The sequence below is a fragment of the Scyliorhinus torazame genome, chromosome 12 (assembly GCF_047496885.1).
Source record: "Scyliorhinus torazame isolate Kashiwa2021f chromosome 12, sScyTor2.1, whole genome shotgun sequence".
Classification (NCBI taxonomy): Eukaryota; Metazoa; Chordata; class Chondrichthyes; order Carcharhiniformes; family Scyliorhinidae; genus Scyliorhinus; species Scyliorhinus torazame.
In genome coordinates, this window is record NC_092718.1 from 28134148 (window position 1) to 28147813 (window position 13666).

The 13666-nt window shown below is 48.3% G+C and overlaps 1 protein-coding gene across 1 annotated transcript in view; it reads right to left on the reverse strand.

Annotated features, from left to right (window-relative positions):
* agbl1 (AGBL carboxypeptidase 1) overlaps positions 1-13666 on the reverse strand; it is a 338874-nt gene that overhangs the window by 195879 nt on the left and 129329 nt on the right. Inside the window, exon 15 of the mRNA XM_072470580.1 lies at positions 5377-5464. Coding sequence (XP_072326681.1) covers positions 5377-5464 — 88 coding nt within the window. The remainder of the gene's footprint in view (positions 1-5376; positions 5465-13666) is intronic.

The following is a 13666-nucleotide window of genomic DNA, read 5'->3' on the forward strand; positions in this document are numbered from 1 at the left end:
ACAAGACGACAATGTTACTGATGTGGATGTTTGTCCCACATAAAGATAGTTGCACAAGGATCAGAAGCGTTGCAATAGAGGGGAAAGCATTAAGTTGCATCAAAGAGTAATTAGTTGCTTGAAAACAAGTCATAGCAAATGGGAAGGTTGAACATGGCAAACAATGCTGCTAATTATTTTTATCAGCAGCATCAAAATGGATGCAGTGATTTATGGACAGAAGCGACATGTAATCCATATATTCAGTCACCGTGTTACAGCTTGGTGGCAGAGTGCAGGCTGATCCGCAGTGACTCCATTAAATGATTCGTGGAGACTTAGGGTCACAGGCCAAGTAGTTCGCGAGATTGACAGGCACGCCCACTGAATTCCTGCAGCGGTCAGCGCTGGCATGAGGCCGCCTCCAGTTCCATTCATGAGATACTCCTATCATCGAAATGAGAGGAATGATACAAACATTCACAAAGCTCTGTCACTTCGATGACCTTCGGGTTCTTTCTCCATTTCCCCACTGTTGACAACATGTCTGTGGGAACTAACAATCCTAATGAGCTGACCCCCTCGGAATTGGGAGCTTTAAGCTTCTGAGTCACATGCCAATCTCCACACGCTTCTGAGACGCGGGTGTGGAGCTTGCTGATTTTATCTTTAGTTCAGATTTACAGTTTTTCTTTTTCTCCCACACCTACAGTAGACTCCAATATAAAATTGTTAGCGGCAATAATTTTATCTCGAACCTTCTTTCCAAACCAATTGAAATTGCGTGGCGATTTCTTGATGGATGGTTTTGTTAATGTACCATTTCAGAATGGCCAGACCATGGATACAGCATTGGATAAAGAGAACGAACGAGGCTTGTGGACAGCTAACCGAGGGTTCAAAACAGCAGGAGCCCCAGAGGCGTACAGAATGTGCAAGAGCGAACTTAAAAATGAAATTAGGAGAGGAACAAGAGAACATGAAAGAATACCGACAGGTTAAAATAAAGGAAAATCTTCAGTTGTTAAGCAATTACATGAAGGGTGAAAGGGCAATTAGGGAAAGAGTAGGGCCCATTAAGGACCACAGTGGCAATTTGTGTGTGGAGCCGGAGGACATAGGTAGGGTTCTAAATGAATACTTTGTGTCGGTGTTCATTCATGAGACAGAGACGGACGGTGTGGGCATAGAGATCAGGGAGAAGGACTGTGATACAGTTAAAGAAATTAACATAGACAGCGGGAGTTTCTGAGTGTTCTGGCAGGCTTAAAAGCAGATAAACATCCAGGGCCGGAGGAAATGTATCCCAGGCTGTTGAGTGAGGCAAGGGAGGAAATAACAGGTGTGCTGGCAATAATTTTCAATTACTCTATCACCACAGGAAACGAGTCAGAGGACTGGAGGATAGCCAATGTGATACAATTATTCAAGAAGGGAGGTAGGGATAAACCAGACAACTACAGGTCAGTCAGGCCAACCTCAGTGGTGGGGAAACTATTGGAAGCAATTCCAAGAGACAGAATTAAGCTGCATTTGGGGAGGCAGGGATTAATCAAGAACAGTCAGCATGGTTTTGTTAAGGGGAGATCTGGGGCGCGATGATCTAACCCCCCGCCGGGTCAGAGAATCGCCAGGGGCTGGCGTGAATCTCGCCCCCCCCGCCGTGTCCCGAATTCTCCACCACCAGAGAAGCGGCGGGGGCGGGAATCGCGCCGCGCCGGTCAGCGGGCTCCCCCCGGCGATTCTCCGGCCTGCGATGGGCCGAAGTCCCGCCACTATCAACCCTCACCAGCCGGCGTGGATTGAACCACCTACCTTACCGGCGGGGGAAGACGGCGCGGGCGGGCTCCGGGGTCCTGGGGGGGGGCGTGGGGCGATCTGGCCCCGGGGGGTGCCCCCACGGTGGCCTGGCTCGCGATCGGGACCCACCAATCAGCGGGCGAGCCTGTACCATGGGGGCACTCTTTTTCTTCCGCCTTCGCCATGGTCTCCACTATGGCGGAGGCTGAAGAGACCCCCTCCACTGCATATGCGTGGGGATGCCGTGAGCGTCCGCTGACGCTTCCGTGCATGCGTCACCCGGCGAAGTCCTTTCAGCGCCGGCTGGCATGGCGCCACGGCCTTTCCTGCCAGACGGCGGGGCGGAAATCACTCCGGCGCTGGCCTAGCCCCTCAAGGTGAAGGCTTGGCCCCTAAAGGTGCGGAGAATTCCCGCCACTCTATCCCGCAGGGACCCCCCGTCCCGCCGGATAGGGGAGAATCCCGGCCCATGTCTGGCATACTTGACTGAATGTTTCAAAGAACAGGTGTGTGGATAAGGGCAATGCATTTGACGTATTTTCATTGGACTTCAGCAAGGCTTTTGATAAGCTCCCACATGGGAGACTGATGGCGAAGCTAAGAGTCCATGGGATCCAAGGAAATTTGCCAAATTGGGTCCAGTATTGGCTGAGTGGCAAGAAGCAGAGTGTGAGGGTCGAGGGACATTTCTCTGACTGGAAGCCTGTGTCCTGTGGGGTCCCGCAGGAATCAGTGTTGGGGTCCTTGCTGTTTGTGGTTTATATAAATGATTTAGACTTGAATGTGGCAGGGTTGATCAGTAAGTTTGCGGACGATATGTAAATTGTGGGAGGGAGGGGGGTAAGTATTGAGGAGGATAGCCGTAGATTACAGGAAGGTATAGACAGTTTGGTCAGATGGGCTGATCAGTGGCAAATGGAATTCATTCCGGATAAGTGTGAGATGATGCACTTTGGCAGGACAAATAACGCAAATGCATACATAATGAAGAACAGGACCCTGGGAAGCACCGAGGATCAGAGGGACCTTGGTAGGCATGTACACAGGTCCCATATGGTAGCAGGGAATGTGGATAACATGATTAAGAAGGCATATGGTACACTTGCCTTTATTAGCCAAGGCATAGAATTTAAAAGAAGGGAGGTTATGCTGAAACTGTATAAAATGTTGATTAAGCCACAGCTAGAGTATTGTGTGCAGTTCTGAAAATTCCCGTACCAGTCTCCCCGAACAGGCGCCGGAATGTGGCGACTAGGGGCTTTTCACAGTAACATCATTTGAAGCCTACTTGTGACAATAAGCGATTTCCATTTCATTTTCACATTATATAAAGGATGTGAGAACACTTGAAAGGATGAAGAGATTTATCAGGATGTTGCCTGGGCTGGAGAGTTTTAGTTCTGAAGAGAGATGAGATAAACTGTTGCTTTCATTGAAGCAGAGGAGATGAAGGGGCACATGATTGAGATGTATGAAATGATGAGGGGCATAGATAAGGGTAGACAGGAAGAAACTTTTTCACTTGATAGAGGGATTAATAACCAGGGGACATCACTTTAAGATAAGCGGCAAGAGGTTTAGAGGGGATATGAGAACAAACCTTTTCACCCAGAGGGGGGTGGGAGTCTTGAATTCACAGTCTGCCAGGGTGATGGAGGAAGAGACCCTCATAACAGTTATGAAGTATTTAGATGTGCACTCGTAGGGCGGGATTCACCGCAATCGGCGCGATGTCCGCCGACCGGCGCGAAAAACGGCACGAATCAGTCCGGCATCGCGCCGCCCCAAAGGTGCGGAATTCTCCACATCTTGAGGGGCCGAGCCCTCACCTTGAGGGGCTAGGCCCACGCCGGACTGATTTCCACCCCGCCAGCTGGCGGGAAAGGCCTTTGGTGCCCCGCCAGCTGGCGCGGAAATGACATCTCCGGGCGGCGCCTGCGCGGGAGCGTCAGTGGCCGCTCACGGCATCCCCGCGCATGCGCAGTGGAGGGGGTCTCTTCTGCCTCCGCCATACTGGAGACCACAGCGAAGGCGGAAGGAAAAGAGTGCCCCCACGGCACAGGCCCGCCCGCGGATCGGTGGGCCCCGATCGCGGGCCAGGCCACCGTGGGGGCACCCCCCGGGGCCTGATCGCCCCGCGCCCCCCCTCCAGGAGCCCGGAGCCCGCCCACGCCGCCTTGTCCCTCCGGTAAGAGAGGTGGTTTGATTCTCGCCGGCGGGACAGGCATTCCAGCAGCGGGACTTCGGCCCATCGCGGGCCGGAGAATCGGGGGGGGGGGGGGGGGGCGGGGGGGGGGGGGGGGGGGCGGGGGGGGGGGGGTGCCAACCGGCGCGGCGGGATTCCCACCCCCGCCGAATATCCGGTGCCGGAGAATTCGGCAACCGGCCGGGGCGGGATTCATGCCAGCCCCCGGCGAGCCGGGTCGGAGAATCCCGCCCGTGGTGCCAAGGCATACAAGGCTATGGGCCAAGTGCTGGAAAATGGGATTAGAATAGTTAGGTGGTTGTTTTTGACTGGCGCAGATATGGTGGGCTGAAGAGCCTTTTCTGTGCTGTAGATCTCTATGACCCATGATACTCCTGACACACTGATGGGTCATCACTACGGAAAGATAGAGGTGCTTTATGGAAACTTCCCCAGTCTTCAATAATATTGTGTATTTAATTCACTTCCATTGACCCTAGCAACTTTTAATTTTAACTGCTAAATATTTTCCGTTAAATATTTTTCTTGTTCCCTGCACCATGTTCCTCTCACCCTTTAAATCAGAGTACTTCTCTCCGCACCACAAAGTCTTCCTCAATTGTCATTAGCACTAACCCAATAATCTGGAAAATGCCAATTTCTCCTCTTGCATGGGGCACTTGGCAGAGCACCATGGAGCGGCCCAGGCAAATCGACAGATAACTAAAACGGGCTGAAGCTGTGACTTTCACATTGGGAGTTCTGGCCTCTTCCCTCTGTTTTGCTGGGCTGTCACTGTGATTGCTACTTATAGTTGCTCCAAGCAGCCCTGATAAAGGAATGCTTACAGAGTGGGAGAAGGCGATGATGCTCTCGTATTGGTCGCAAAATGTTAACAGAGGCCATGAGGGAAGTCAGTAACATTCATACACAAAAGGCAAGCCATGGGATGAGAGCTGGCATGTCCAGTTCACACCCAATGGCGACACATGGATAATGAGCTGAAATGGCCATGCTTAAATGTCCATCGTGTGACGTAGGTGCCACAACAAGAGCAGGCAGCGGTCAGAAGAGGAGTGAGTAGTGTCCACACAAGCGCCACAAGAGATAAGGGCAGAGTCCATTCAGTAACAATAAGGAGAGTGGACAACACTGACCAGAGGAGAGTGGGTAGTGTCTGACAGAAACAGGCGTACCAGGTGACCAAGCTACTTCCCTGGCTCCCCACTCGAAATACCATTGGGAGTCAAAGTTAATATCAGGTTAAATGTCACAATCAGCCCTTTAATACCGATCGCAATCCCAGATTAACATACTTTGCTTTGGCTGCAGAGGTGACTAATTGTGCTTGAGTCTTATTGCATGGCATCTAACCCAAACATTATAACAGATAACAGAAGAAGAAAGCGTACTTGTAATAGTAGATATCAGAGCCCACACGAACCCAATGTGCTCTTCCGCACAATGCCTCGTGGACAGAATACATCACTGGCTGCATACCTGAAAAATAGCACATTAAAAACATTTATTTAAGTTGTCGCAGGAAGTATATTTCATCTCATCGATTAGAGGAGAATTAAATATTCTTCAGAATTTCTCCAATAGACACTGTCGTGTTAGGTACACTGGTCTAACACTGGCTGCAACTGGATGCAGCTTGGATCAGAAAGATACTCCAGACCTTGAAGTTAGTTCAATCAGGTTTATTGAACTAATAGCACAGTTAGCACAGTTCTCTGTGCTGTGTTAAGTGAGTTGGTTCAACGTTGACTGCAACTGGATGCAGTGAAACTAGAAACAGGCTTCCGACACAGGAGATGGTCCAACACTGTTTTATTGAACTTGCCGATTGCTGTACATAATTTGCTGTGGGTTGACACTCTAATAATCTAACTGATAACCTCCTACTGGCTTGACCAGACTAGCTCTCTACCACATGGAGATGGTGCCCACTGGCTTGTGCACTCTTACTATCTCAGTAACTGTGTCCTGTGCGAGAGAGAGTCTTAATGCCCTGTGGGCTCTATAGTGGTGGTGTCCTGTCATGTGATTGGTTGTTCTGTGTCGTGTGTGTTCATTGGTTATCCTGTGTGTCAATCACTGCCTGTCTGCATCTCATTATATACATGAGTGGAGATTATGACACTCTGTGAGTTCGACTCTCTGCTAATTTCAGTGTGGTTAATCTGTCTGACTGAACCAGACTTGCTCTTAGTCACGTGGTGGAGGTGTGAGATTGTAACAACACCCTTAACTGACTCTAGATGTTCATTAGTGGAAAGAGGCGGAGTGTGAGTGCCTCGTGTCTTTATTAGTCAGATCCCACCGAGTGTCCTGCCTGCTTATTGGTCATGTCCTGTTCTCTGTGTCCATTAGCTGCTTGTCTGTATATCATTATCAGTGTGGCTGCACATCAGGACAGACACAGCCAATAAATTAACTCCATTGAGCCTCTATTAATCCAGCTCCCTTTGTAGAATTTTAAAATGCTGTTCCTCCTTCTTTCTAGAACATTGCCAAGGCAAGATTTTCTTCACTCCTTGTTGGGAATGAACTTCCAGCTTCCTTTGTTTTTAGTTTTAATGTTAGAACGTTTCCAAATTTGCGAATCCCAGTTTTCGTGAAATTTCGCCACGCTAGATTTCTTTTTAAACCCCCTTGAGTCGTTTTAAAGCAGAGAGAACGATGTTCATTTACCATTAGATGAAGGACACGAGTCCCAGACTTTTGATCTATGGTAATGTCAGAAACGTGTATTATCACTTCAATCCACTGTCTGGCATAAGTACTACAGATGTCTTCATGAAAGCCAATATCAAGAGTTCCTATTTCACGTCTGCGAGTAAATGGTTTTGCCAATATCACACTGTTGCTTATTGTGAAATTGTATCATTGCTGTAACATTAAATTTTATGGAGAACCTTGAAATCGCAAGTCTTTTTCTGATGCTGCACTAATTGTCAGCAACATTAATGTAACCACTTCACCTTCTGTGAAACCCATTTAAGCGCAAAAGATTTGGTATTAAATCTGTTTTAACATTTAGACAATAGGTTTTGTCCACAACAGTTGAACTGCGTGAACATAAATGCACCTCAGCAACAAAATCCCCTCAAGCTGCTGAATTATGAAACTGCTGTGAAACCAGGCTCAGTGTGAAGCATGGGAACATGAAGTGTCGAAAACCATATTAAGCTGCACCACACTGCAGACAGATCAATGCCGTGTTTTATTTATGGGTAAGTGCATGTGTTATATCAAGTGTCTCAGTGTTACAGTGTATAAATATTTATTAACATAACTCAATTTGAACTGGAAGTTCAAAGAAAGTATAATACTTGCAAGTACACAAATCAAAAGAATGCCACCCTACACACCACATCTGCAACAGCAAGACTATGCAGAATAGAAACTGCACATAACATGTAGCTAAAACCACACTTTGTAACCCCACAGGGTACAAAGCTTCGCTGCCCAGACTATCAATTTGAGCCTGGGATTGTCTGCTCAACAAGCTTTTTACTAATATCATTATGTATGTACTCAATTAAGCACAACTGGTGAGAACCAAATAGACTGCAGAATGAATGCTTCAGGACAGAACTGTCTCAGAAACCAGGTTCCGTGGTTGTCGTTCTATTGGGAGCAGAGGATAATTCTTCACCAATGCCAGATCATTTGTCCCAAAGTAGATGACACAATTTACTTTAACCAATGCAAGATTAGTGCGGCACGGTAGCACAGTGGTTAACGCTGTTACTGCACAGCGCCAGGGTCCCGGGTTCGATTCCCGGCTTGGGTCATTGCCTGTGCGGCGTCTGCACGTTCTCCCCGTGTCTGCACAGGTTTCCTCCGGGTGCTCCGGCTTCCTCCCACAAGTCCCGAAAGACGTGCTTTTTAGGTGAATTGGGCATTCTGAATTCTCCCTCAAGTGTACCCAAACAGGCGTCGGAGTGTGGCAACTAGGGGATTTTCACAGTAACTTCATTGCCGTGTTAACATAAGCCTACTTGTGACAATAATAAAGATTATTATTATTATTATGACTGGCTTACTGGCTTGTCTTGCCCAAACACGCCAGCTTGATTCAGTAACAGGCTCAATCACCTTGCTTCATTAATATAGGAAAATATCTCATAGAATTCGAACTTCACAGAAATGTTCATCTTCCTCCACTTCAGTGTGCCATTGACCACATCACAATACTCCTCATTGCGCAGCATCAATCACCAAGAACCTTGCCAGCACAATGTTCCTGAAAGCTCTGTGTTCACAAACCCATTTGGTTGGCAGATCTCTTGGGTGCTTTGGTAGAGCTTAATGCCTCTCACAATCTTCATTCTCACACATGTCCCATTCACATCTGTTTTCAAGGGAAGGCTCCACGTAATCGGAGGTAACACTCCGAGGCTGTGGAGAGGGTTATCAAAATTGCAAACAAAAACAGAAAATGCTGGACAGTCATGGCAAGTCTGACAGCATCTGTGGAGAGAGAAGGGAGCTAACGTTTCGAGTCTGGATGACCCTTTGTTGAATTCCAACCTTCTTTGTCTGGCGAAAAACGTCAACATGAAGAAGTTGCCGACTTCTTCCCCAATTCATGGCTATGGTCCCTCCTTCCCACTGTCTGCATCCTTATTCATTCAATCATTCATGACCTCAAAGACTCACATTATAACATTTTATCGTAACAGAATATGATCCCACGTCATACAGTGAGGTACTGGAAGGAGCAACCTTCAAGAATGGTAGGGAGTTAGTGGAAGTGAAATTCCAGGAGTTTATAGGCTGAACAATTTGCTGGAGATCGCCACAAGGTTTAGTTCCTCACAAGGTCTGTTTATAAAGGTTCTTCAGGGGATTAATGTTAACTGAAGTTGAGTCTCTGTAGTTTGGGGCCCACTCAAGGCTGCATGAAAATGTGGCCACAGTGCAGTGCATTATGGGAAATCTGGACACTGAAGCTCCCTGCCAGATTACAAGGCTCGGCTTAATTTCTCTCACAGATGCTTTGAATAATGTCATGAGGATATTTTATTATTTATTCTTTCATGGGATGTGGACATCACCAGCATGGCCAGCGTTGCCCATCCTTAAATGCCCTTGAACGAGCCCAGGCAGGTTCCTGAAGGCCAGCCAAGAGTTCGGGAGGAGTCCAACGGAGTTGTCAATGAGAGAGTGGAAAATGTAACACAAGTGACGGGCTGAGTACCTGGTGGGCGCAGCAGGTGGGATGCCACTGCTGATGGGCACGCTACCCATGGTTCTCAGACGATGCTGAGTCCGAGGCGGATGGTGAGCCTCTGGAGTCGTCAATTAGGTGGCAGATACTAGATACTCAATGGGATGTGTGGGAAGTACTGGAGGAGATCCCCGAGGGCCTGCGTGCCATGGAGTCTGTCATGGAGACGTCCATGCGGAGCTTGAGCAATGCTTTGACGCTGAGCACTGAACACACAACCTCTTCCATTGAGAGAGTGCCGATTCTCATGGAGAGGCAGTTTCAAGAGCAAAATCAGGGGTTCCTGTGGTCTCACTCAGACCAGCTAGCCCACACAGTGGCTGTGACCTCAGGAGATCACCGCCACTGCGAGGGATGGGTTAGACACCTAACCTCTCAGCTAAGTGCCCATCATCAATAGCAAGCAGTTCCAAACATACCTCATACTCTCTCGAGAAGCCTGTTGGCTTTACGGGCTACTCTCATGGCATCCTCTAAGGGCTCCAAGACTGAGGACTGCCAAACCATGTTTCTGGTCTTACATTTCCAGGCAGAGCTCTCTCAGGCCCTGCTGGCCAGAGGATGACCACCAAGGTTATCAGAGCCGACACAACAGCAACGTCAGCAATTTGCCTCCAATGCTGCTGCCAGCGAGCTGGGGCACTAAGGCATAGCATTCGTAAGTATAAGTTTAAGGTACTCTATTGGGCAAATCATGGTTGTGTTGTAATTCATCGACTGACCACTAGGGGTCTCATCAGTATATAAGTGAATGTTAGAGTCAGGTGACCTCAGACTGACTGGAGAGCTGGAAGAGAGAGGTTGCTTGTGCATGATCATACTGTTATTCATCTGTTATTTTGTATATAGTTGACCCACAGTTATTGTTAATAAATCGTTTATAGCTTTAGCTACAAGTGTTCTTGTAATATAAATCAGACCAACCGACAAGAATATCTGCAAGTGCGCGATGACAGCAAGTCATGCGTCCGACAAAATCATGCACAATTTAATGTTCTTCCTGGTCAAAAGCATGCCAAAAATAAAAGGTAAGATTCTGGCCTATTAAATTTAATCAAATGTCGATATATTCGGGGTTTGAATCTCAGAGTGATTTTTTATGAGCTCTGACATACACCTGGCTTTGAGCCTTTGCTCAGTGTAGAGTTCCCACCTAGCTGGAAGATCATGGGATCAAGCCCACTCCATAGATTCATAGAATGGCTACAACACAGAAGGAGTCCATTCTATCTGTTGTGTACATGCTCGCCTTCTGCAAGAGCAGCCCTGCTATTTCCACTCCCCCACCTGTCCACTATAGCCCAGCAACATTTTATTTTCCTCTTCAGGTGCTCATCCAACCCTTTCAAATGCCACATTTGTGTTTGCAACCACAGCACTCTCAAAAGAAGTGCAACCCTGATCCTAAGTACTCATTTCCATTTCACTTTGCCACTGTTTCCTGCCAAGTAACCTGACTCAGGGTCCCCTGGTTCTTGACCCTCCCAGCCAACCCCAGTGAGCAGGAGATCAGAGTTCTCGCCTCTGAATACAGGGTTGTCAAACCTGTGTCTGAGGAGAGCAGGGTGGCATCTCCAACGCACCTGGCTGAGGTAGTCCTGCTAGGGCAGTGGTTGGCAACCTGCGGCCCAGGGGCCACATGCGACCCATCTGGTTTGAGGTGCGGCCCACAAGACATTTTGTTGACCGTTGCCCACACGGAGTTGTCACGTTCCCCTCATTTCCATCCGCGTGGTTTTTTCTTACCGGTATGACTGAAGTGATTTGCACGTAAAGCGAGGGCGAGTGAAGTAGCGTGCTGATTGCTCACAACATTGACGGTGAGAGTCCAAAGTATAAATATTTCTTTTGTTTTTACCATTTGAGATTGATGACAGTTATATTAATATATGAATGATTAAGCATTTTCGAAAACTCGTTATGAAATATTCAGCGTGTATTTCAGCGTGTATTAAATGTATTTATAATAATAATAATAATCTTTATTGTCACAAGTAGGCTTACATTAACACTGCAATGAAGTTGCTGTGAAAAGCCCCTCGTCGCCACACACCGGCGCCTGTTCGGATACACAGAGGGAGAATTCAGAATGTCCAATTCACCTAACAGCCATCTTTCAGGACTTGTGGGAGGAAACCGGAGCGCCCGGAGGAAACTCACGCAGACACAGGAAGAACGTGCAGACTCCACACAGACAGCGACCCAAGCTGGGAATCGAACCTGGGACCCTGGAGCTGTGAAGCAACAGTGCTACCCACTGTGTTACCGTGCTGCCCATTTAATCTTATTCAAGGGTCACGGTTAGTGGACAAGCCCGATTTCAAACGTGCAACCACTGAGATGAAGGAGGGCCTCTCATGCGACCCACTCACTAGCCCAGGTTGCCCATCACTGCACTAGGGAGTCGCAAGACAGACTAACAACCTTTCTGTTTTAAAGGGCTCTCTATTATGCTAACAAGCTGGGAGCACAGTCTGCTGAATGCAACAGCAGGAGGAGAAATGGACTGCCTGGTAGACATAAGAGAGCAAGAAGATGAACAGCTGGGCCATTGTAGGGAAAACATGATTTGGCATGCGGATTCACCACACCTGGGTGAGACTGTCACTCTCTGCCAGCAAAAGGGTTTCAGTGAGAGGACTGAGCAATTATATCCTGTCTGATCACTGCAGCAATCAAAGATAGCTTGGATAGAAGGCAGCCTTTTGATTGGCTTCATTTTCTCCAGCTACTCGCTAGCTTCTCTTGGCTGCTTCATCATTAGGCCGCACTCCAGCTGTGCAGCAAACAGCAGCCAACGAGCACCAGCGGGCCTTGGATGAACTCTGTTGAAACGCAACTAATCCAAACAACAGAATCACGGTCCAAGGATGCTGAAACCTTACTGTCCGCAACTGCGGTGGATGCGTAGGCAAGAGGGTGCCTCTCCGGTTAGTGGCTCATTAGTGTTGGGGGCCAGGGTTGCAGTACATACCCTTGGCTCTCCAAATACCACCCCTGACTCCTCCTGACCCTCCAAACAAGGCTGGCTGTACAGTCAGTGCTGGCAGCTTTCTCTGTGAGGCCCAGAAAAGAGACTGTAGTTTCAAACGCCAAGCAGTTGTGTAAAAAAGGTCAGGATTTTACAGGGCAGTTGTGGCCATGTCCACTGTCTGAAAATGGGAGGCAACCACACCTCGCCTGTCATGGCCCCCCCTACCAGATTTTCAATGTTGAGCAGATGGTTAATTGACTGTAGTTATGGCTTCTTTGGCCAGCAAGAAAAGAGGATGTCCCACCCCCCAGCCCCCAACAAAACCCAGTCAATCAGTCGGCAGGAGGCTCTTCTGTCGCAACAGCATCACTGGGAATGGTGGCCACTGCTGGGACTGCAGCGGGCAACCACACCAGGCACCAGGGAGGAGACCCCAAAGTGAAGGTGAATGGAGTCCAGCTCACCGGGGTGTTTCAGGCAGACCCCGGCTAGGGGAGATTGGCATAGTGGGGGCAGAGTGGGAGGATTCAATTGTCAGGGCAGGGAATATCTTCAAGTGGGGCAGCACTTTCTCATGGGGCGGAGTCTCTATGAGCCACATGGTGCCTGATCAGGAGGGCTTCGTGGAAAGGTGCCCATTCTTCTCTGGTAAAATATCAGTGGTAGCAGGTAGGCAAATGGCCACAGCATCCCTACATTCCCATCTGACTACACCGACCTCCTAGGCCGCTTCCTGGTGCCCTGTCAAATCTAGGGTAAAAATTATCTTTTTCCATCTTCAAATCAAGCCAATAAAACAATTCCTTTACCTGGTTGGTATTGGGCTCTCTTTAAACAACAGCCATAAAAATGGTCACCGACGAAAAGTGGCTGGCGGAAATATTTCGGTAACTTTCTTTCTCCAACAAAACAATTAATTGCTAAAGGTTCTGCAATGTACCTTTAACAAAGGCCCTCTGACTTATATTTTTTTTTATAAGCTTAGAGTACCCAATTATTTTTTTCCAATTAAGGGGCAATTTAGTGTGTCCAATCCACCAAGTTTCGTGCTTGTGCAGTTTGTTTTCTATACAACTGTGTTGTGAACTGTTTTAATAATCAGAGTATTCTACCCCCCCCCCCCCCCCCCCCCCCCCCCCGCCGTACATTGGTACTGAGGGGAAGGTACCCTGTTTCCCCAACACAAAATTAGTGTTTGTACCGTTTGGCCTTGTATATATTTTTTACTGTTTTAATAAAAAGATATGACCAATCCACCTCCCCTGCACATCTTTGAGTTGTGGGGGTGAGACCCTCGCAGACACAGGGAGAACGTGCAAACTTCACACAGTGACCGGGGGCCGGAATCGAACCAGGATCCTCTGCGCTGTGAAGCAGCAGGGCTAACTACTGCATCACCATGCATCCTCGGCCTCTGCACGGTAGCACAATGGTTGGCACTGTTGATTCCCAGTGCCAGGGACCCGGGTTCGATTTCCGGCTTGGG